This window comes from Microcebus murinus, chromosome 19 (genome assembly GCF_040939455.1).
Source record: "Microcebus murinus isolate Inina chromosome 19, M.murinus_Inina_mat1.0, whole genome shotgun sequence".
In the NCBI taxonomy this organism is placed as follows: domain Eukaryota; kingdom Metazoa; phylum Chordata; class Mammalia; order Primates; family Cheirogaleidae; genus Microcebus; species Microcebus murinus.
The window spans coordinates 28688886-28710355 of NC_134122.1; the positions used below are offsets into that span (position 1 = coordinate 28688886).

Genomic DNA, 21470 nt, shown 5'->3' on the forward strand with positions numbered 1-21470 from the left:
GCTTGAGGGGCCACAGGTCAGTCAACATGACTGATCCTTGACCTGGCTCTGCTGGTCTGGACTGCCTGCGTCAGTGATGATGCTGTGGTTGGCCAAGGACAGGACAGAGACTCCCTGTCTGAACTGTCCTATCTTAGCAATGGGAAGGAGCATGGTGGGAGGGGGCTACCCCTGTGAGGGGTTGCAGTTCAGTAGATGTAGTGAGGGGGCAGTTCCCACTGGGGATGGGGGTGGGCAAAGGAGGTTGGTGCCAACATGGAGATGGGAATAGACCATTCTTAGATCTGGCACATTCTCAGCCCCTCCCCAGTCTGTTTCTACCTGGGGATGTTGTATCAACAGCCATGGACTGTTTGTGTGGTGACAAGACAGACTGGAGGGGTAAACACTTCACCTGGCTCAAGAGAAGCAGAGGACTCAGGCTCTTGCTGTTTGGCCCAAGGCCAAGAGAGGCCCTTCCCCTTCCACCATTGTCCTAGGACAATGTCCCTTCCACCATTGTCCAGGGACTCCTGGGCCTTAGCTGTTCATTCTTGGGATTTCTTTGGGTCTTCCACAGAGAACAGCAGAGATGTGGGAATTGGGTTATCAGTTTATTTACTTTGCAGACTTTTCTGGAAATACCCCAAGCTGCTGCTATTTGCCTTACCAGGTTTGACCTCTCCACCTTTCCAGGGATCAGTACCCACTGTGTCTGTGTCTGTGTCCCTGTCCTCCCAGCCTTTAGCCTCCTTCCATCTCCTGGTGGGGCCTCCCAGGGGGCACCATCCTTTGTTCCCTGGGTTTTTCACATTCTTTCTGTTCCTTCTCCCAATATTTTTATCTGCTACCTTTGATTAAGTAGGAGTGTCTTCTCTACTTCTGTCACCCATTCTTTCCTTTCTGCTTAGAGCCAGGGAGGGGGGAAGCTGAAATCTGTTATGGTGTAGTAGTGTCTTTCCCCACCTTCCTCACTCTTGCCAACTCTGGGAACACTAGGTAGGAAATGAAAGGACAGAGAGCTGAAGGGCTTCTCACTGTGTTTCTGCCACACCTGTGCTGTCTCCCAGAGATTTCCTCACGGCCTAGTTCCTGGCCCATGTCCTCCCTGCAGACCTCCCTCCCCTCCCAGTCACCCTGTCCGACATGGACTGTAGCCAGCACACCCGCCAGGGCTGGATGACCAGTAGGAGAAGTTATACCAGGTCAGCCTCAGACCCCAGGGCAGAAAAACACAGGAGTTCCCTGAGCACAGGCTGAGCGAGGACTGCAGCTGCCTTCCTTGGCTCTGAAGAGCTCCAGTGCCTTGGGTTCCCATCCTCCATTGAGTCGCCTCTCCTGGCAAGTGGCAAAGAACAGAAAAATCCCTGGCCTGATAGGAAATGTCTAAATGACAAGGCTGTGTTCCTCCCTGCACAGCCATGCCTGGTGACTGCAAATGTGAACCCACTGCACACATTAGGCTGGAGTGACTCACCCAGGCTCACACCCTCAACATGTGCCCCTGGCCAATGCTGTGACCATTGCTCCAGACAGCAATCCCCTGGTTTGGCCCCAGCCTTCAGCAGGTCACCTGTGGGCTGCCCCTATGAGTAAGGAAGCAGGAGCTAGCCACTGGATCCTCTCCACATTGGAGTCTGCCAAGTCACACCTGGGAGCCATGGGATGGGAGAGGCTAAATGTATGACTGTCCTCTTATCCCCCTCCACAGAGGAGTAAGGACTCAGGATGGGGAAGGAGAGGCACATGGAATGGCCCAGTGTCCTCCCTGTAGGTTCCTCCCCCTGGTAACATTCTTCCATTGGAACCTAGAACATGGTGCCCTGCCCCTGTCATGGGAACACAAAAGTAGACATGGCCCTCCTCCCCCCAGGTTGGGAGAAGCACTCTCGTCCAGCACAGCCGAGGTTCTGCCTCTTGTCCCTGGGGAGCAACTCAACCGTTACCTGGGCTACAGGCTGAAATAAATCTTTTCTGGGTACGGTCAAGGTCAGTGTTGCCAGGGCAACTGACACGGGCCAGTTGTTTGTAGGCTCTTTCTGGTACCCAGCAGGCCAAATTACCTGGCATTGATCACCACCTCACTCCCACCCCCGCACCCTCCCCACCCCCTGTCCCGGGCTTGCCCAGATCCTTGCTGCTTCCTGCTTTAGCGTTACCTAGCACTCAGGGCTCAATGACACAAAGTGGATTGGAGCTGGTCTCTGACAGCAGCTGTGATTTCACAAGCACTGGGATGCTTCAAGAGTCCTGGTTGATGGGGAGCAGTAAGGAGAAGGTATGCAGAAGAAAAGAGACCCTGCTTGGGTAGCTTCAAATCAAGCCTAGGGGAGTAAGATTCCTAGACCAGGACCACAGCAGGACACCTGCAGTGTCCTGCTCCTTGAGGTGGCAGCAAGACATCTTTTATGTCCCTGCTACTTCACACATTATGCCTGTATCAAGGCCTTTGCCCACACAGGGGACTATGGCCTTGAACACAGACCTGTTTGGTGGCCATTTACAGATCCATCGTATACCTGCCTCCCTGGCCAACACCCACCACAGGGCAGCTGCTATGGCTGCCCCCACCCCTGCCACCACCACCTGAGCCATGCGCCTCTCTGAAGCTGTGGTGGAGCTTCAGCTGATGGGAGGCACCTGGAGCAGGCCCTGAGGCCAGTCTGACCCCCAGCCAGGTGCCCATCCCTATGATACTCATTGCTTCCCTGCATCTCACTCTCACCATGACCTTGGAAGAGGTGTGTGAGGACCCAAGCTCCTTACAGCACACTGGCTTCCTGGTATGCTAGCTCACAAACAGGCCCCTTCCTCAGGAGATGGTGAAGTGTGGGTGGAAAGCTCTGTCCTCCCCTGCTCAGGCCCTGGGCCGTGGACTAGTCTGAGAGAAAGAAGTGGGTTCCCTTGCTTCCATTCTGTTGTTCTATCTTGTCCCTTACCCAAAGGAGCCTCTCCCTGAATACCATTTTGAACAAGGGCCACATGGTGCCTCTTCTCTCCTGGATCCTTAGTGTCCCCCTTTAGGAATCCTACTTGCCTGAAGAATGCTACCATCAGGTCTTCGAAGGCCTCACCATGTGTCAAATGCTGGTTTGTCTCGCAGAGTGTGCGCCATAACCCACCCCAAGTGAGTTGGTGGTCCTTGGATCAGAACTGAGGTGCAAAAACGTCCAATTCCCAATCCCATCTCAAACCTCTCAGGACACAAGGAGCCAAGGGGTACCGTGACCTGGAAGTCTGCATATCTGTGATCAGAGCCTTTTGGCTGGTGGTGGGGTTGCATCTTGGGGCAGTGGTGGTGAGGAGAGGCTGGGGGCAATGGGGTAGCATGAGGAGATTGCCCCTGAGAAGTGGCCTGTTCCTCCGCAGAATCTCTGGCAGGTATGGCCTATGCATAGGAACCAATCCTAAATTTATCCAAAGACACCTCTATCACCCGAAAGTAAGAAATGGAAGCTCCTGCTCAGAAATCAATCCTGTGCAATCCTCAGCAGCCATGGCTCCTACGATTAGCACAAAACCAGTCCCGGGCACGAAGGGGGCAGATGGTGGACGCCTACAGGCCAAGTGACAGGTGGCGGGAGCCAGGGAGGGTTGCTGCTGCAAGGGAGGCCCTGCTTGGCCACCCTCTAATCGCCAGCGCCATCACCACGGACACAATTCAGTCACACTCGCCTCACATCGAGGCTTTCTCAGTTGCCCCGACCTGCCCCTGTGGTGGCCCCCAGCCAGCACAGGAACACTCAGGTGATTGGCAGAGACGCCCCCACACTCCCTGCCCCTACAAAGTACTCCGCGCCAAGAGTGGAGGCCGCCTCTCCAAGACTTCCCAACTCCAGCGCGGGCGCCGGGCCCAACGAGGGTTAACTTCAGGGGGTGGGGATTCCAGGAGCGGCCAGCGGGAGGGAGGCAGGGAGGGGAGCCAGCAGGGTCTGAACCTCTGAGGCCGTAGGAGTCCGGGTGTCGCGGGCCACCGGGCAGCCACTGGGGCACACGCTGTGCGCAGACCCCTCAAACTTCAAGTTGGGAGCTGGGGAAAGACGCCGAGCATCAAGACGGGCCGCACGCTGCCAGGTCGCTGCTCCACTACCTCGGATCCGCCACCTCTGCTGGTCACTCCCCGCGGTTCAGACCGCTGTATTGCCTTCGGCTCCGGATGAAGCCCGCAGGCGGCAGCCCCACGGAAAGCCCAGGGTCCAAGTGCGCCGACGTGTCCCTCGGCTCTCCGCTGCCCTGGGCCTACCCGGCCGACGTGCGACTCTGCGGCCACCTGCGAAAGCAGAAGTCCCAGCGCCGCCGCTTCTTCGCCCTGCGCACCGACCCCCCGCGCCTCGAGTGTTATGAGAGCGAGAAGCAGTTCCGCGGTGGCCAAGCGCGGCCCCAGCGCAGCGTGAGCCTGGTGGGCGCGTGCACCATCAGCAAGCGCGCGGACGCGCGCCAGCGCCACCTGATCGTCCTGTACACGCGCGACAGCAGCCTGGGCGTGGCGGCGGCCAGCGAAGCGGAGCAGCAGGCGTGGTACTGCGCCCTGCTCGAGGTGCGCGCCGCGGCTGGTGAGGCCCGAGCCCTGGGCTGCAAGGGGCTGGGGGGATCGTGGGGGGTTTATCTGTAGCCCAGGTCACGAAAATTCAAACATTAAGTGTTTACCTGTCTTCAGCTCTCTGGGCAGTGATTGTAACCTCCCGGGCCAGGAGCGCTTTGTGACCAGCCCATTGTCTCCCTAGGACCCAGCTCCTACGAGGACCCTGGGACCTGGATCCTCTCTCCGTTCCAGGACGTCTGGCCCGTGACGCTGCGGCCCAAAGGGCTGGGGCGGACCCGAGGCCTGGGCAGCGGCGGCTACCGCTTGTGCCTGGGTTCGGGGGCTCTGAGTCTGCTGCGGAAGCCCAGGGGCAGGGGCTCCCGGGATAACCGGGCATTGCCGCCGCCCGCCCTGCGCCTGCCCCTGCTCAGCGTGCGCCGCTGCGGCCACGCAGACTCTTTCTTCTTCCTGGAGCTCGGCCGCTCGGCACCCACGGGTCCCGGGGAGCTGTGGTTGCAGGCGCCCGACGCTGTGGTGGCCCAAAACATTCACGAGACCGTCCTGGCCGCCATGAAGCGACTCGGGAGCGGTGGGGTCGGTGCCAGGGCCGAACCACTGCCCAGGGATTGTCCAACGAGCGCCTCCAGACTCTCAGTCCCCCAACCTTATGAGACCTCGGTCTCCGCGGCCCAATCAAGCAGCCTGAGCCGTCGGGGGTGCCTGGGTGAGAGGATCAAGCAAGCAACCCTTGGGACCCCCGCGAGGCTAGGGGCGGCAGCCTTGCACTCTAAGGCGCTGGATCCGGGGGGGAGCTACATAAACATGGGAGCCGGGAGTGACTACGAGCCCATGGGGGGCGGCGCAGCGGGCGGCTACACGGTGATGGCGTCCCCAGGCCTTTGTCCGGCCACTCCTGCTCCTGGCCAACCTCTCCAGGACTGGGGGGACACCGAATACGTGCCCATGAACCGCTTTCCGCCAGGGTCCTTTTCCTTGAGCTCGCTGCACCACTCCTACAAGTCCGGAGCTGGGAAGCCTGGACCCGGGCTCCGGAGCGCCCATCGCAGCGCTGGGGGCAGCTGGGGACTGCCAAGGGCTCAGCCCTGTTCCCTGTCGCCGTCCGAGCTGGCCGGGAAGCACGTGTACACCGAGTACGCGGCCCCAAACTGCGTAGGAATAGCTTCTGCCGGGCCAGAGCCCCCAGACGGCCATCTCAACTACGTCGACTTGGACCTGGTCCCTCCTCTGGAGGCGCGCGGCGACGTCCCCGGGGTCCGCAAGCTCCTCCCGCACAGCTACGCGCGCATCGAGTTCTAGAACCTCCAGGAGGCGCAGGTGAGGAAACCCGGTCAGCCGCGGATGCACGAGGGACGGGGGAGGGAAAGCAGGGCAAAGGTGGGAATGCCGCCCCCCACCCCCATGGCGGAGGGCTCCAAGACCCAGTTGCCCTATCGAACGTGTGACCTGCAAAGGCGATGAGCTCCCCCTTCAGGCCGCTGCTCGCTTTGTCCCTTGAGCTGTGGCGCCTAAAACAACTTCCATAGGTTTATCAAGAAGTTGAATATGCCAGGCGCGGTGGCCTACGCCTGTAATCCTAGTACTCTGGGAGGCCGAGGCGGGCGGATTGCTCGAGGTCAGGAGTTCGAAACCAGCCTGAGCTAGAGCGAGACTCCTTCTCTACTATAAACAGAAAAAAAATTAATTGGCCAACTAATATATATAGAAAAAATTAGCCGGGCATGGTGGCACATGCCTGTAGTCCCAGCTACTTGGGAGGCTGAGGCAGGAGGATCGCTTGAGCCCAGGAGTTTGGGGTTGCTGTGAGCTAGGCTGATGCCATGGCACTGACTCTAGCCTGGGCAACAAAGCAAGACTCTGTCTCAAAAAAAAAAAAAAAGAAAGAAAGAAGTTGAATATGTTTAGGGCAAACAATTCTAGAACCTCCACCCATCCCCCACCAAAACAAACCCCCAAAACTATAAATTTCTGGGTTTTCTCAGCTGAAGGTCTGATCTCTGTTTCCCTGCAGAGTTCCTGTGTACATCCGGCAGGATTTGGCAGTGCCACCTTGCCACCAAGGACATTTGTGTAGACCTGCCCCTACCACACACACCTGCAGTGCCTTCCTTGTGTCTCCTCTGAACCAAGGAACTACCCCCGCCCAGCCCCAGAGCTGAACTCCTGGGGCCCCAGCACCAAGGACTTGTACCTCCCAAAAGTGATCTGTCTCCTCACCCCGTTTGCCTCTCTTAGAATAAGCCACGTATTCACACAATCCTCCCTTCTCCCAGCCTGGCAGAGTTGATGGCTCCTTGCTTCCTATATGTTCAACTGTACTGTGGACCACCCACCCACTCATTAAAGGTGCTCTGCTTAGTCAGGCTGGAAATGCTTCAGATGGTGGATTCCCCCACTGTACAGTAGGGGAGTGGCCAGTGAGGGACACAAATTTGGGGGAGGGCAGCCAATGCAGTGGGAGAGGAAGAGACCCCATCCCTGCCTCCATGCCCAACTCTGCCATCAGCCACAGAAGTCTTTTTTGCAAACCAACACTGTTTTATTGTCAACAGAACCTGCCTGGAGCAGCGGGGGCCCACTTTGCCCCCAGAAGAGTTAGGGACAATGTGTGTCTGGGGTCTGTGGGAGAGAGGGGTCAGTGCAGTGAGAAGAGCTAGGGCCACCACTGGGGCCTGGCTCATCAGACAGGGGTTCTGGGGGCCCAGCTGGGGCTGTGGGAGCCACTGAGGAGCTGGGTCTCGGCTCCCCCTGGCTCATCTGCAGGAGGCCAGTGAGGGCGATCAGCTCGGGCCCGCTGAGCCAGGCAGTGGAGCAGCGTGGAGAGGGGCTGGGGAGGACCCAGGGGGACATGACCGGGGGTGGGAGCAGCAGCTTCAGGGAGCCCATCACCTGAGGAGAGAGGAGGGAAGCTTTCCTGCCAGGCCCCCAGGGAGGAGGCTGGAATGAGGCGAGCTCAAGAGCTCTCACCTGTTGCGGGGCCTCGGACAGGTACAAGGGAACACGCTGCCCACAGGGCAACAAAGGGTCCGACAAAAAGACATCTTCTCGGCACATCACTGGGAGCCCTGAGGAGGAAAAACCTCTAGGGCACAGGCTGGGGCTCCCACCCCAGCCCTATTTTAGCTGGCTTTGTGCACTGTGGCTCCCAGCCTGGGGGCACCAGGGTTAGTACCTGCATCCTGTGGCACTCGCTCTCCATTCTGATGCCCTGTTGCAGGGGTCCTGGGGGTCCTGGGCCTGACACCCCCGCCCGAGGCTGCCTCATACAGCGGCCAGAAGGAGGGATGACACAGCGTCCGGCCTGAGAAGGAGGCACCTGACCCACAGCTGGCCCCCTGAGGAGGGGCAGGACAGGGTACTGGGGCCTCAGCTCTTCCCAATGCATCCCTGCCCACCCGAGCCAGAGCCACAGGCTCCCTCAACTCACCCACACCAGCCGAGCTCCTGTTTTAGCCTGGTAGTTGGGGTCCCAGGGCGCCAGCAGAGTCATCCTTGAGGGGGCCACCTCCCAGATCATCTGGGAGGAGAGGGGAACTGGGGAGACACTTTAAGAGTTAAAAACAGGCTCAGAGACAGTGAGAGGATCTTGGGAGTGGTTAGAGGCAGCAGGCCCCTTCCTACCTGGGGATTCTGGAGACTGCTCAGGGGTGAGGTCCTGGCGGTGGCAGGGCAGGAGCTGTTCTGTCCGGGTCCAGGACCCACTGAGGGCCCGGGTCTGCGGGCTGGAGGGGGAAGCACTGACATGCTCCAGTCAGGTGTCCAGGTGTCCCCACTGCCAGTCCAAATATTTTCTGGAGCCCAGGGGCAGGCCCAGAGTGCATGGTTTGGGGACACTGCCGCACCCATACTCCGGTAGGACAATAGTGTCTGCTCCATCTCCTGTAAGGCCCCTGGCCAAGGCATGGAGGCCCCCCGAATCAGATGTCCCCCAGCAGTTCCAGCGAGCCCCTCACCTGTCCTGTGGGGGTGTTCCTGGCTCCCCTGGGGTTTCCTCTCCAAAGCTCCAGGCCGCACCCTGGTCATTGCCCTCAGAGAGGCCTGACACCTCAGACGCCTCCTCCTCGCCTGCGCCCCACCGCGGAGGCGGCCAGGGCAACATGCTGCGTCAGGAGTGCAGGACAGTGCCGCAGTGCTCTCCCAGCCCGCTCTGCGACCCTCAGCGACGCAGCCCTACCACTGGCGCGAGCACACCTCCAAGGGCCTCGCCGCGACGCCGGAGCCCAGCGCGTCTCCCTGGCCACGTGGCGCGCGCCCCCGCTGGGCTCCCGCGGGCGCCCCCTGGCGGCGGGGCGGAGAGTTCCACCCGCAGGATCATCCTCAGCCTGGCGGCTCGCGCAGGGCGCTGTGGGACCAAGTGACCCACGTCCGCGTGACGCCCACGCCCGCTAACAGACACACTCACACCTGAGGGCCACTTAGAGAGCTTCTGGCTTCTCTTTATTGCGCTTGACACGACATCCGATGGGCCTTCCACCCAGAACCTCGGCCACCCCAGGATGGCCAGCTAGGCAGGCCCTGGAACCCAGGCTCAGGGCCAGGCCTGACGCCGCCCTCACCAAGTCCTTGTCAGAGGACAGAGCCCAGGCGCGTCTTCTGTTCCTGGGGTCCGGCGATCGGACCCTGCGCGCCTAACGCCACCCCTAAGGCCGTTCCAGCAGTGCATGGACGATAGCAGCGATGTGAGGGAGACCCCTTCCTGGGGCCCCCTCCTCTTCCAGGATGTGGTGGGGCTGGCACAGGGACTCCTGGGGGAAGGGGCCCGGGTTAATTTCCCCCTTGTCACCCACTCTGCTCAGCTTCCCTGCCCTGGGCAAGGTGTAGGAGACGAAGGTCAGGGGCATCCTGGGCAGATACTGTGCACCCAGGACTTGGGGACAATGAGATGCAAGGAAGCTGCCAGCAGATAACAGAAGGGAGATGACACAGGGGTCCAGGCTCAGGGGGCAGGAGAGGCCTGTCATCCCCAGAGGAAAATGCTGGAGCAGGCAGGCTGGCACACAGAGGTCTGCCAGGGCCACTGCTGGGGCCAGAGATGGGAGCAGACACAAACACGCACACAGGCAGCCACAGTCTATACAGTTTATACACAGAGACAGGGACCCAGCCTGGGCCCTGCATCACTACAAATATAGAGTTCTCTCTACAAAATAGAGATAATTTAGCCCCCCCAGGATAGCCAGGGGGTGGGGCAGGGAGAGGGGACACAGAGGAAGGGAGAGAGTCAAGGCTCCTGGCACCCCTCTGGGGGAACAAGGGCAGGGGCGGGAGCATGAAGGACCCATCAGCACTGTGAGGCTGGGGACCACTGGGGGCTAGAGGAGGGAGGCCAGAGGCTGGGGGCCCAGGGTCTGGGGGCACCAGAGTGGGGCCTCTGAGGTCAGTGTCTGTGAAGAGGGCATGCTAGTGTCTTTGGTAGGGGCTGAAGGCACCACCGGTGGGGGTGGGGTTGAGCAGGAGTCATAAATAGAAACAGGGGGAGGAGGAGGGAGATGGTGGAGGAGGGGTGACTTCGGGTCCTAGGAACCCAGGAGCCGAGTGTAGACGACATAGAACAGCAGCATGAGGACCACGTAGAAGAAGATGAAGCCGTGCAGACCAGAGGGGGGCCAGAGGGGCAGGGGGGCCTTGCCCCCCACCCACTTCACAGCCTCCAGTATGGTCCGCAGCCCCTGGGCGGTGCCCTGGAGGAGATCCGAGGGCGAGCACAGGTCAGCCTGGGAAGGGAGAGTAGGGCAGATGGACAAGGACAAAGGACAGACGTCAGCAGCAGCAGCAAGACAATCTTTCCCACCCCCTGCCCTCACGTGCCAAGGCCAGAGCCACACCAACGTGTAGGCATGCAGGGCAGGAGACATGCAGGGCAGGGGACATGCAGGGCGGGGGACATGCAGGGCGGGGGCACGAGGACATGCTTATTTCTGGGAGCAGACCCCCGTGAGGGGAACCCCACCGTCCATGCAAAGTACTCGGCTGAGCCCAGGATGTTGCTACTCTTTAGAGAACAGCCCCCATACCTCAGGCACCCCCATTTTTCGACAGGCTTCTAAGAAACTCTCCACATTCTTCCGAGACTTGAGGGCACTGAGTTTTGGCTGGGAGTGGGTAAGAAAAGAGGGTAAGAGAAAGGCCATAGGCAAGCCCTGTTCTATCCCCTACTTCTTGCTCTGGCCTCTACTAACCACGGCAGGTGAGGGCACGTGAATGAAGGGCACAGCACGGGGCCGCAGCTGGTTGGCCAGCTGACAAAGGATGACCCCATTGGCCAGAGCCTCGGCCAGGTCCTCAGGCAGGGGCCGCTGCAGCCGGGACTCGAGGACCTGGGAGGCAGGCGAGACAAAGGAGCAGGTCAGAGATAGGAGGGAACTCATGCCTGCCCCTTTCTGTCCTCAGGAAACACTAGGAGTACCAGGAAACAAAGAGGACGTTGAGGGAGGCCTGAGTCCTGAGGAAGGAAACACGAGGAGGCGCCAGGTGGGCCCAGGCCCTGCCTGCACAGATCCCATCTCTGCTTACCTGGCGCAGCTGAGCCATTAATTCCTTCTCATCCGGAACCTGGGGGGATCGCCGAGGTCTCAGGACGGAGTCTGGTGAGGAAGGGCCTAGGAGGAGAGGGGAGCACATAGCTGTCTCCACTACTCACCGTGGACTTCATGGGTGGATCCCAGTGGTTTGGCACCCACACCACTGCCTCCCTGCTTGTGGGATTTTCAACACAAAGGACAACAGACTCAGAGAAATCCCAGGCCAAAAGGGTGACACAGCCTAGCAGTTAGTTCTAGTTAGTGTTGGGAAGGTGGGGAGACCTACCTGAGCCACTCTGAGAGGAGGAACGGAAGAGGAAACTGTTTGGTCTCTGAATGGAGCCGAGCGGCCGGGGAGCAGGTGCACCTGTCACTGAGGGCCAGAGCCAGGGACAGGGCATGTGAAAGAGACATCCACTCCTGATCCCACTCTTCCCTCAGGCCACCAGGTCCCAACCAGCCCCTCACCTACACAGCCTCCCATTCTCTTCCTAAAGCCCTATCCCACCTGGTCCAGCTATAGGAAGGGGCTCCTGGGAGGTGGAGGCAGGGGAGGGGGCTCCCTGCCCCCCTGTGGCTCCCACTTGGGTGGCATTGGACTTCGGTGTCCCACTGAGGAAGAGACAGGAGAGAATTAGAGAGGATGGTCAGGAAAGGAGGTACAGGGAGAGGACTCGGGCAAGAAACCTACTTGTAGGTAGCTTGAGTGGATAAGTTGAGAGCGCCTCCCCCAGCAGCCCTGATCCCCAGCTTCAGGAAACTGTAACAGTGAGGAGAGGTACAGTCGGCATGCCCTTCAGTGCCACCTTTGCTCCAACCCTGGAGCAAAGCAACTCAAGAGGGGCTCGTTTCCATCCATTTCCAGGGCCCATCATCCAGCGACAGCCCCAGCTGACCCTGGACCCACACCTGTCCTTCCTGGGGGCGCCCCATGCCCCGCTCTGCTGCTGCTGCTGCTGCTGCCTCCGCTCCCGCTCCTGCCACAGCTGCAAGGTGTCTGGGCGGCGCCGTTCCTCCCCTGCTGGCTCCTCCCGCCTAAGGGGCCAAGACACCAGAGAGATAAGCCCAGAATCAGGGGAAGGAGAAAGGCCCAGGAGGCTGGGAGGACAGGCAGTGGTGTTGGCACAGGGGGTTCTGGGGTACCTGCTGCTTGGTGCCCTCTCCCCATCTCCTGCCACAGGGCTTAGTTCAGGTGGCCTCTGCTCCTGAAGAGAGAACAGCAGAGAGGCTGACGAGGCCTGTGCCCTCACCCCTGCACTGCACCCCTCCTCCCTCCAGCTCCCCCTCTCCTGGCAGAGACTTGGCTGGACTCTCACCTCAGCAGCACCTGGCTCTTCGTCCTCTCCAGGGACGTGACTGTCAATGAAGTCGATCTGCTCAGGGTCTCCATCAGCTGGAGAGGCCAGGGCATGTCAGCGGGCAGGGGGCACTCAGGCCTTCACCCACCACCCCCTCCCTGGCTGACTCCACTACTCACCAGCGCCATCCTCCCTCCTTTCTCTGGGTCCCCGAGGCTCTCGGGCCAGCTCTGAGATCCGGAATGACAGCTCAGAAAACTCATCTGTTGACTGTAAGGGCAGAGATGCCGAGATGGGAGACAGCCTCTCTGCAGGGCTGGGGCTTGCAGGGGTTCAGGGCCTACAGGGTCCTGTGTGGGACTGAGATTGGGGTCTGTTGGTGAGCCAGCCCTTCTCCAGAATACTGGGGAGAAGGAAGGAAGAAGACACAGCTCCAACCACTGTCTGACACTCTGGGACTCAGGGGTACCTTGCAAAGGGTCACCAGCTCAGAGGTTCTCTCCCCAGACTGATACCCCCAATCTCTTAGAAAGGAGGCCCTTACCTCATTTCCAGACCACCTCTTGCTGCCACTGTCAACGCTGTGGAAGCCCGAGTCCAGCCCGCCATCATACCGACGTCCCGGAAATAAATCTTCAGCAGGGCTGGGGCCAGCCAAGGAGGTCTGGTCAGTACTATGCTGGGCAGCAACTCCCTCATCCTCCCTCCAGAACCCAGGGTCCTTGGTGCCAGGAAGGGGAATTAAGTATCTAGGGGCTTCCTTCCATCACACCTAGGACTTACCAGGGACTGAAACTCGGGGGCCGGGAAGGGGCCAGGTCCCCTAGTGCAGACCCACGCTGCCCAGCCTCTGTTGACAAGTACTTGAAGATGTGAAGTTTCCCCTTCAGGCAGATCTGCATGTGAGGAGGCACACATAGGGCAGTGAGGGGAGGGAGGGCGGGCTTCCCAGATCCTGCTTGGCTCCCAAAGGAACCACCCTCACTGCTGCCCAGCCTCATCATGTCCCTTGCTCCACCCAGGCTAGCGCCTCACCTGGGCAGGAGGGCTCTGCAGGGGGTTGCTGTCCAGCAGAATAACCTGCAGGTGCCTGAGGCGGCAGAAGGAGACCGGGATTCGGGAGACACGGTTACAGGAGAAATCCAGGCGGACAAGAGGAAGGTCCCCCAGCTCTGGGGGTAGGTGAGGTTAGAGTCAGGAGCATGCCCAAGGAGGAGCCCGGTGCTCACTCCTCAACCTCTGCTCTGGTCAGCTGCTCACCCCTGGGCCCATCACGGTCTCTCCCTGGGGTGGCTCAGGTCATTACCTAGGATCCACCTTTCTGCTCCTCTCTCTGCTCAGATCCAGTCAACCTTCTGACCTGCACCTCCTGAGAAGGGCCCCTGGACTGCAGCTCCTGCTCAGCCCACATGCGTCCTTCCTCATCTCCTCGCTTTCCCACCCCACACTTCAACCGAAACTTCCTTCTCAAGTGGCAGCACAAGACACAAGCCACACCATGATACTCACTGCTCAAACACCTCCCATGACCTCCCTGGCTGCTGAGGTTGGGTGGGTTATGCCTAGCCCAGGAGCACCCAGTCCCATCTGCCCTGTATTTGCCCAGCCCTGCATCCTGAGTGAGGCTCCGCCTGCCCACAGGGAGGGGTGCCTTTGACCAATTCTCGAAAAGGGACAATCTGGATTCATGGTGGCCTTAGATACAATAAAAGTCACAGCTCCCTAGCCCAGCGTGGTCAAGGCTTTCAGGATCTGGCTCCGCTCATGTTTCCTACCTCACTGCCCACCCCTCCAGTCCCTCAGCTTCTGGGCCTTTCCAAGTGCTGTTTGCTCAGCTGGGAGAACTCCATTTTCCTGTCCATGTATCCTGTGAGGTTCAGCTCAAACTTCACCTACTCTGTGAATCTTTTCAGGTTCACGGAATTCATTGCTCCTGCCTCAGTGTCCCCAGGACATTTTTCTTTGACTAAATGCTTATTTATAAACCTCTTGACATGGAAGGAAAAGGACAGATGCAGAAAGGGGTGGGGGAAAGGCAGAAAAAACAATGACCACCTGACTCCTCTCTTATTCTTTAAACCAAGTTCACTCCCCTCAACCTTCCCCCTTTTTTTTGGAAACAGAGTCTTGTTCTATCACCCAGGCTGGGGTACAATGGCATCATCATAGCTAACTGCAACCTCCAACTCCCAGGCTGAAGTGATCCTCCTGCCTCAGCCTTCCGAGTGCTGGGACTATAGGTGCACACCACCATGCCTGGCTAATTTTTTTATTTTTTATTTTTATTTTTTTTTTGAGACAGAGTCTCGCTTTGTTGCACAGGCTAGAGTGAGTGCCATGGCGTCAGCCTAGCTCACAGCAACCTCAAACTCCTGGGCTCAAGCAATCCTGCTGCCTCAGCCTCCCGAGTAGCTGGGACTACAGGCACGAGCCACCATGCCCGACTAATTTTTATATATATATTAGTTGGCCAATTAATTTCTTTCTATTTATAGTAGAGATGGGGTCTTGCTCTTGCTCAGGCTGGTTTCGAACTCTTGACCTCGAGCAATCCGCCCACCTCAGCCTCCCAGAGTGCTAGGATTACAGGCGTGAGCCACCGCGCCCGGCTTAATTTTTTTATTTTTTGTAGAAGTCAAGGCTATGTTGCCCAGGCTGGTATCAAACTCCTGGCCTCAAGCCATTCTCCTGCCTTGGCCTCCCAAAGTGCTGGGTATCATCCCAAAGGCATGAGCCACCACGCCTGGCCTATAAGTTCACTCTCTTCCAGGGGTGGGGAAGCTACAGCCTTGGGGCCACATGTGGCCTTCTGGATCCTTGCGTGTGGCCTTTTGACCAAATCCAAATTTTATAGAACAAATCTTTTTAATAAAGGATTAAAAGGATTTGTTCTGTAAAGTTGGGATTCGGTCAAGGGGCCACACAGGCCCTTGGTGCAGAGCCTTGGCCTGCCTTTCTAGCCACATTCCAGCTGGACTGTTCCCTCCCATCTCCACGCTTTCCACATGATGGCCTCTGCCTGGATACAGAAGGATGGAGGCATCACCTTCAAAGGCTGGCTCCTGCTGTGCCTGTACCTGCACCTCCAGGTGAAGTTTTCCCCAGGTTCCCCAGGCAGAGTCAGTGCTGCCTCCCTTCCAGCTCTCAGGGCTCTTTAAAGCATCCCACCCTAGCACTTCAGAATGTCTCTCTCTCCCCATTAAGCCATTAAATCCTTAAGTGATGGCTCTAGATCTTAGTCATACCACCCACATCTACCTGGCAGCCACCTAAAGCACAGGAAGCACACACACAAAAACTAAAACACAGGAAGCACATGCACAAAAACTGAAACACAGGAAGCACATGCACAAAAAAACAACACTGACTGAATAAAAGAAATTGTGCTGGCTTTGGAGCAGAGACTATCAAATGTTGGTGCATTTCAATTAGCTTCTTAAATGGCATTGCTTGGGCTCCAGCATGTAGTCCCAGAATCTCTGGGGAGGAGTCAAAAGGCACTACCTGACTCAGGTGTTTAAGGGCTCCCGCTGGAGTGAGGTGTGACCCTGGTGACCATGAAGGACCCTCACAACTTTAGAATCTACCTGGAGCCAATGCACTCACCTGCTCCCCTTTTTATGCCATTTCCACATTTCTAAAATAGAGCTAAAAATCCATGCCTTGCCAGCCTCAGAGGGTCACTATGGTCAAGATCAAATATGATCATTTATAGTTTGTTTTATATACTGCAAAATCCTGGGCAACTAAGGCAAGATTCTTTTTGAAGATTCCTTGCCTGTGACTTCCTGAAGGTAGAGACATTATTATCAACTAAATGCTTGTGTTCCCCCAAAATTCATGTTGAAATACTAGCCCCCAAGTGATGGTATTAGGAGGTAAGGCCTTTGGGAGGTAACTTAGGTTATGAGAGTGGAATAGTTATGAATGAGATTAGTGCCCTTATAAAAAAAGAACCCAGAGACTGTCTCTGCTGTCTGCCATGTGAGGATATGATGTGAAGTCAGCAGTCTGCCACCCAGAAGAGAGCCCTGACTAGAACCCGACCACAGAAACACCCTGGTCTCGGACTTCCAGCCTCCAGAACTGTGATAATAAATTCCTGTTGTTTATAAGCCACTTGGTCTATGGTATTTTTGTTACAGCAACCTAAGCTAAGACACACACACATACACCTCCCCTCCAGTTCTTCATCTTTCTCACCATCAGGCAGGGTGCTGAGCTGGTTCCTCCGAACATTGAGATCCCGCAGGGAGGAGAGGCTACACAGCTCTGAGGGGAGGGACTGCAACTCATTGCTGCTTACATCCTGAAATTGGGAAAGCAGGTCTTTATAAGACCAGGACCATCAGAAACTGACCCCCTGCCTCTGGCCACCTGCCTTTAGTCCAGCCTTTCCCCAACTTCTCCCCAGAAGGTCCCTGGTGCCTGGCTCAATGTTCCCTTTTTTGCCCCAAATTCCATCCTCACAAGCTGTCGCAGGCTTCCCAAGGCGCTGATGTCAGGAGGCAACGCTCCCAGCTTGTTGTTGCTAACAATGAGCACCCGCAGGGGCAGCTGGCAGATGTAGGGTGGCAGCGACGACAGCTGGTTTCGGCTGTGGAAGGGAGAAAGGTAGTGGGCTGGCTCCCCAGGCAAGGCATCCTACCACTACTCTCCTCTCAGGGCCACCGGGAGGGTCAGTCTAGGTACTGTGTATTGGTACTTGAGGCTGAGAAGGACAAGCTCCCCACTCTCCCCTGGCTCTGCCTCCCTACCTGAGGTTGAGGTAGGTGAGGGCTGTGAGATTCCCCAAGGCTGGGTTCAGGCATCTCAGACAGTTGTGGTAGAGGCTCAGGCCCTCCAGGGACACCAGCTGGCACGCTGCCTCGGGCACCTCGGGAAACCGGTTCCGGGACAGGTCTAGAAGAAGCAAGTGTCAGAGGAGAGCTGTGGAAAGGCCCAGCCCTAGACAGGAGGACCTTGAATTCCCCTGAGCCAGCTGCCCAGCTCCCTACCCCAGCAGATCTAAAGAATCAGGCCTATAAACCTGGGCTCCCTGGAGAGATAACAAAGCCTTCTGCAAACTGGAGCACCTTCCAAGCATGACCAGAATGGCAAAGGGAAGGGAAAGGCCTTAGAGTTACTGGGCTGGAGAAACCAAGACTTGGGTGGAAGGAATGCCATTTTAAATACACAAATGAAGAGCTATCCCAGAAGAGTGGCTGGGTTCTATACCTCTTGTGGTTCCTGTTGTTCTGAGATGCCAGGAGAGGTGGAACGCAAAAGGTCATAGGAGAGTGTCAGTGCTCACAAGAAAACAGCAAGGTGATAGGCTGGGAGGCTCCAGGAGAGAACATGGAAAACCCCTGGGGAAGACAACTGGGAAAGCCCAACCCTCATCAAGGGCCCTTCCTCTCTACCTCAACCTGTTATCAACACAGGAGAGGAACCACGGTCATAACATCCTGGCTCTAGAGATTAAATAAAGCCCCTGACATTGGACAATAGTTTTTCACCAGCCCCTATGATAAGCAAGCCAGGTGCAATGGACTATGATGTTACAGATCCCCAAGGACTGGGAGGGAAAGGCAGGAAGACCAAAGTGGAGATGGGAGCTGGCGTCCTCAGGTCCCTCCCATCTGGGCTCTCCTGTGCTGGGGTTGGCCTCCTTCCCTCCCTCCTCTTCCAGTCCCCTCGGCCTTCCTCTGCTTCCTCTCTTGTTGGCCCAGCCCTCCAGAGATCAGCACCTTTGCATGCATCTTGGGAACGGAGAGGACAGGGTGGAGAGGAGGGCAGAGTCTATTACCACCCCCTTATCTTAAGCAGTGACTGGCTACCCCATTGCCAGCAGACAGCCCTCAGGATTCCCCCAGTCCGGAGACATTGACTGCTTGGACCTCCAGAAGCCTGTGTTTCTGTTTCCTCAGCTCAGACTTTATTGGGAGGGGCCCGGGGCCTGCTGGGGGAAGTCCCAGGCAACAGACCTTGTGTGAGCTTCTTCAAAGGCCTTCCTCAGGGAGGGGCAAGCAAAAGTTAAGAGGAGGGGAAGCTGGGGTATATCCCCCAAGGAAATGAGTCTTGTGACAGGAAATGAAGGAGAAACAATCTGTCAGGTTCTGTCTCTGGTAGGCCCTGTGTTTACCAGGGTGGATGACAGCCTAGTGCTCCAGGAATCACTCTCTCTTCCTCTGTGCCCAACCCTGGTGCACACAGACAGAAGCCCTGGCACAGGAGATGACAGTTCCGGAGGGAGTGGGAGGACTGCATCTGGTCCTCCCACTCTCACCCTCCACCTGCCCGCTTTCTCATGTCCACAACTGTGTGTTTGTGTGTGTGTATATGGATGAAGAGGGTGGAGACCAAGTTCTGATGTAGTAGGCGCAAAAGCTAGGAGTGGAAGGGACCCAGGCTGGAGGAGGCAGGGCACAGGGGGCACAGGATGTGGTCTGTGAGAGAATGAACCACACTTCTCCTTTGCTAGAGCAGCCCTTCCCCCCACCTCAGGATTCTTCCTACTATCAGCCCCCCTGGGAAAGAGTCCAAGGGACATCAGGGACCTGAGCCATAGGAAACATGCAGGGAAGACACTCAGAAAGAGCTCAGAAAGCAGGAGGAGCGGGTTCAAACTCATTCAGGCAGCAGAGCACTGAAGTTTTCAGTCTGGTTTGGATGGCAAGGAGATACAGAGGGCAGGGTATGGGCAACTGTATGTTTTTGTCACTTCCCCTTTCTTCCCCAGGCTATGAGCACCCTGCTTGGGCACAGAGAAAACATTTCTGGGCAAGATAGACCCCACCTTGTCTAGAACCTGGACCTGGAAAGGACGGAGAGCACAGAGGGGTTCTCACGAAGCTGGGATCTTCCCGCTTCAAACAAGCAAACACACAGGAGCACTGGCTGCACCCTGAACTGGAATGTGCTGGGGGAGGAGGGTGGGAGGGGGTAGGAGCTGGGAGGGGCTGGGAGTTCTGGGTAGTTTTCCCCAAGAGTCCACTCACTGAGACAGAGCCCTAAGGAAGTAAAGAATAACATTTGGTCTTTGTCAAAAAACAAGCAAGGGGGAGGGGAAAGGGAACAGACAGCGAGTGTCACACAGCTGCTGAGGTCAATCTGGAGCTGAGGGTTAGGTGGGGGGTGGGCAGGGACTTAGAGGGATGGTAATGGCTCCTGGGGCTCACTCATTCCCTGAACTCACTCATTGAGTACTAGGCGAGACTCCCCCCAGAACAACAGGGGAGAGAGACAGTGTCTGTACCAGCCTGAGTATGCAGGTAAGTGGGCACCTGCTTGAGGAGAAATGTGCCCCTTCATCCAGCCCCTTGTCCCCCACCCCAGGATGAGAGGAGGAAGAGTCCCTCTCACCCACCAACCTGGGCTGAATTGGGGTTTGGGGAATGTGGTACTCCTCCCCTCTTCTGATCCACACCCTTAGCTGCCAGCCCAAGGTCATAGGCTGCCTCCAGAGCAGCTGAGGCCTGACTCACCTGTCATAAAGAAGTCCCCCCAACCCAACATCCCGTAACACCAGGGTGGAGAGAGCATGATTAGAGGGATCCTGTGAGTGGAAGAGTGAAAGGATAGTGGCCATCTCTCCAGCACTCCCAGCTATGAGATAAGATTTCCTTCCTTTCAGCAACTGCCTCCAGGCCCTCCCCTGAGGGAAAGTAGAAACTAAAATGGGAATTCTAGCGTTCCTATGAGGTCACAGGCTCAACAGTGACCTCACACATGCAGGAAGAGGGAGGAGTCTCAGATAAGGGGGTCAGGGATAATAGGCAAGAGTTCAGGGAGTAAAGTGTTAGGGGAGGTAGACTTGCTTCTTTCCCATACGCTGGCTAGGTGAAGAGTGGAGTGGGCTTACGGGGTGGGACTACGGCAAAGTAAGCAGAAACATCAGGTGTGAGGAGCAATTCATGGGAAGCGGGAGCCCGGGGCTGCTCGGATCTCTGTGGAACGGGGAAAGGAAGTGGAGACAGGGAGGAGGGAGAGAACTGAGTGGTTAGAGAAGCTCGTGGGGGCTGCTTTATGGACCGATCAGAGCTGAGGTTTAAGAGATCATGCAAATGAGCCAACCAGGTGAGAGGCGGGACCATTCTACAGGTGTGCAGATATGCAAATAAGGAGAAGGGGGGGAATCTCTCACAACGCTCGGCCAGAGACGCTGGGCGTTCTGTGTAAACCAGAAGTGCGTTCATTGTCTAGTGGTTCTTAAAGCAGGGAGGGGGTGATCGCAGGCTTATACCAATCAGGAGGGGCCAGAAGCCCGAAGGCCAGGTGAGGGGCGGGCCAGACTCCCGGGATGGGCGGGGAACAAGCGGGGGCGGGGCTATGCAAATGAGGGTCCCGGTCTGGCCCGGGCTGGGCGCACTCACCAGCTTGGGTGATGTCTGACAGGTCGTAGCTGCGGGCCGCGCCCCGGGGGAAGTGCTTCAAGCGCCGATTAGATAGGTTCAGGGTTCCGGTGGCCACGGCCTCCTCTAAGGCCCGTTCTGCACTGCGGCTCCCGGGAAGACCCGGAGACCCTGGCACGGAGGTCGTGGCCACCGCATCCTCACCCCCGGCGGCGAGAGGAGCCGCCACCGCCGCCGCCATCCGCTCCCGGCGGCTCCCGCTGCCTGACTGACGGGACCGGCCGTCCCTCCTTCCCCCTCCCCCTCCTTGGAGCCGCCGTAGTCGCCTCAAGGGGGAGGAAGCGAGGTCAGGGCCCGGCGGACCAATCGTGGTCCCGAGACGCGTCAGAAGCGGCTAATCAGAACCTGCCGGGGGGGTGGAGCCTCCAGCACTGGAGCCTGGCGAGAGAAGGGAGGGGGACTAGAATGGAGCGCTCGCCAACGGCCGTCGCTCCAGGCCGTCCCGCCCTGCGCAGCCGCATCCAATCACAATGCTTAGGGCTGCAGATGGAGCCAATCAAGTCCAACCAGGAGGCGGGGACTCTGGCGCTCAACTAGAAGGGATTAGAAGCCGAGAGACCGCAAGCAGGGAGCGCCTACCAACGAAGACCAATCGCAAGCCAGATACAGGCGAGTGACTGTCAAGAAGGCCAATTAAGTCCTCCGGAGGGAACCTGGCCCGGTCTCTTCTCTGAGGAAAGGCTCTACCTACCAATAGCATGGGCGAGAAGGCGGTCCCTTCGCTAAGGAGGAGGCGGGT

The 21470-nt window shown here is 57.8% G+C and overlaps 3 protein-coding genes across 5 annotated transcripts; 1 reads left to right on the forward strand and 2 right to left on the reverse strand.

Annotated features, from left to right (window-relative positions):
* Positions 1-75: 75 nt before the first annotated feature.
* On the forward strand, positions 76-6884 carry LOC105868385 (uncharacterized). The gene is made up of 3 exons (XM_012759188.3): positions 76-4532; positions 4704-5836; positions 6531-6884. The coding sequence occupies exons 1-2, from the start codon at positions 4136-4138 to the stop codon at positions 5816-5818; spliced, it is 1512 nt and encodes a 503-aa protein (XP_012614642.2). The 5' UTR covers positions 76-4135; the 3' UTR covers positions 5819-5836; positions 6531-6884.
* SAP25 (Sin3A associated protein 25) lies at positions 6884-8847 on the reverse strand. The gene is made up of 3 exons (XM_075995343.1): positions 7947-8847; positions 7692-7854; positions 6884-7584 (listed from the first exon to the last, which is right to left on the reverse strand). The coding sequence occupies exons 1-3, from the start codon at positions 8034-8036 to the stop codon at positions 7115-7117; spliced, it is 723 nt and encodes a 240-aa protein (XP_075851458.1). The 5' UTR covers positions 8037-8847; the 3' UTR covers positions 6884-7114.
* An 82-nt stretch (positions 8848-8929) lies between these two features.
* On the reverse strand, positions 8930-20969 carry LRCH4 (leucine rich repeats and calponin homology domain containing 4). Of its 3 annotated transcripts, none has more exons than XM_012759180.3 (18): positions 20693-20968; positions 17096-17240; positions 16809-16935; positions 16542-16647; positions 13374-13510; positions 13122-13234; positions 12883-12982; positions 12518-12608; positions 12357-12433; positions 12184-12245; positions 11950-12075; positions 11732-11800; positions 11549-11652; positions 11327-11413; positions 11033-11118; positions 10699-10836; positions 10534-10611; positions 8930-9264 (listed from the first exon to the last, which is right to left on the reverse strand). In XM_012759180.3, the coding sequence occupies exons 1-18, from the start codon at positions 20910-20912 to the stop codon at positions 9160-9162; spliced, it is 1971 nt and encodes a 656-aa protein (XP_012614634.1). In that variant the 5' UTR covers positions 20913-20968; the 3' UTR covers positions 8930-9159. The 3 variants fall into 3 exon arrangements, with proteins under 3 accessions (XP_012614634.1, XP_012614632.1, XP_012614633.1); XM_012759178.3 differs by lacking the exon at positions 8930-9264 and adding an exon at positions 9585-10233; XM_012759179.3 differs by lacking the exons at positions 8930-9264; positions 11732-11800 and adding an exon at positions 9585-10233 and having other exon boundaries at positions 20693-20969.
* Positions 20970-21470: the final 501 nt, after the last annotated feature.

Coding starts and splice junctions, on each gene's coding strand:
- LOC105868385 (XM_012759188.3), top strand. CDS start 4,136: ATGAAGCCCGCAGGCGGCAGCCCCACGGAAAGCCCAGGGTCCAAGTGC. Junction 4,533..4,703: donor CGAGGTGCGCGCCGCGGCTG/GTGAGGCCCGAG, acceptor TTGTCTCCCTAG/GACCCAGCTCCTACGAGGAC.
- SAP25 (XM_075995343.1), bottom strand. CDS start 8,036: ATGATCTGGGAGGTGGCCCCCTCAAGGATGACTCTGCTGGCGCCCTGG. Junction 7,855..7,946: donor CAGGAGCTCGGCTGGTGTGG/GTGAGTTGAGGG, acceptor GCCCCTCCTCAG/GGGGCCAGCTGTGGGTCAGG. Junction 7,585..7,691: donor GCGAGTGCCACAGGATGCAG/GTACTAACCCTG, acceptor TTTCCTCCTCAG/GGCTCCCAGTGATGTGCCGA.
- LRCH4 (XM_012759178.3), bottom strand. CDS start 20,912: ATGGCGGCGGCGGTGGCGGCTCCTCTCGCCGCCGGGGGTGAGGATGCG. Junction 13,235..13,373: donor TGCAGAGCCCTCCTGCCCAG/GTGAGGCGCTAG, acceptor CCTCACATGCAG/ATCTGCCTGAAGGGGAAACT. Junction 12,076..12,183: donor GAGAGGGCACCAAGCAGCAG/GTACCCCAGAAC, acceptor TTGGCCCCTTAG/GCGGGAGGAGCCAGCAGGGG.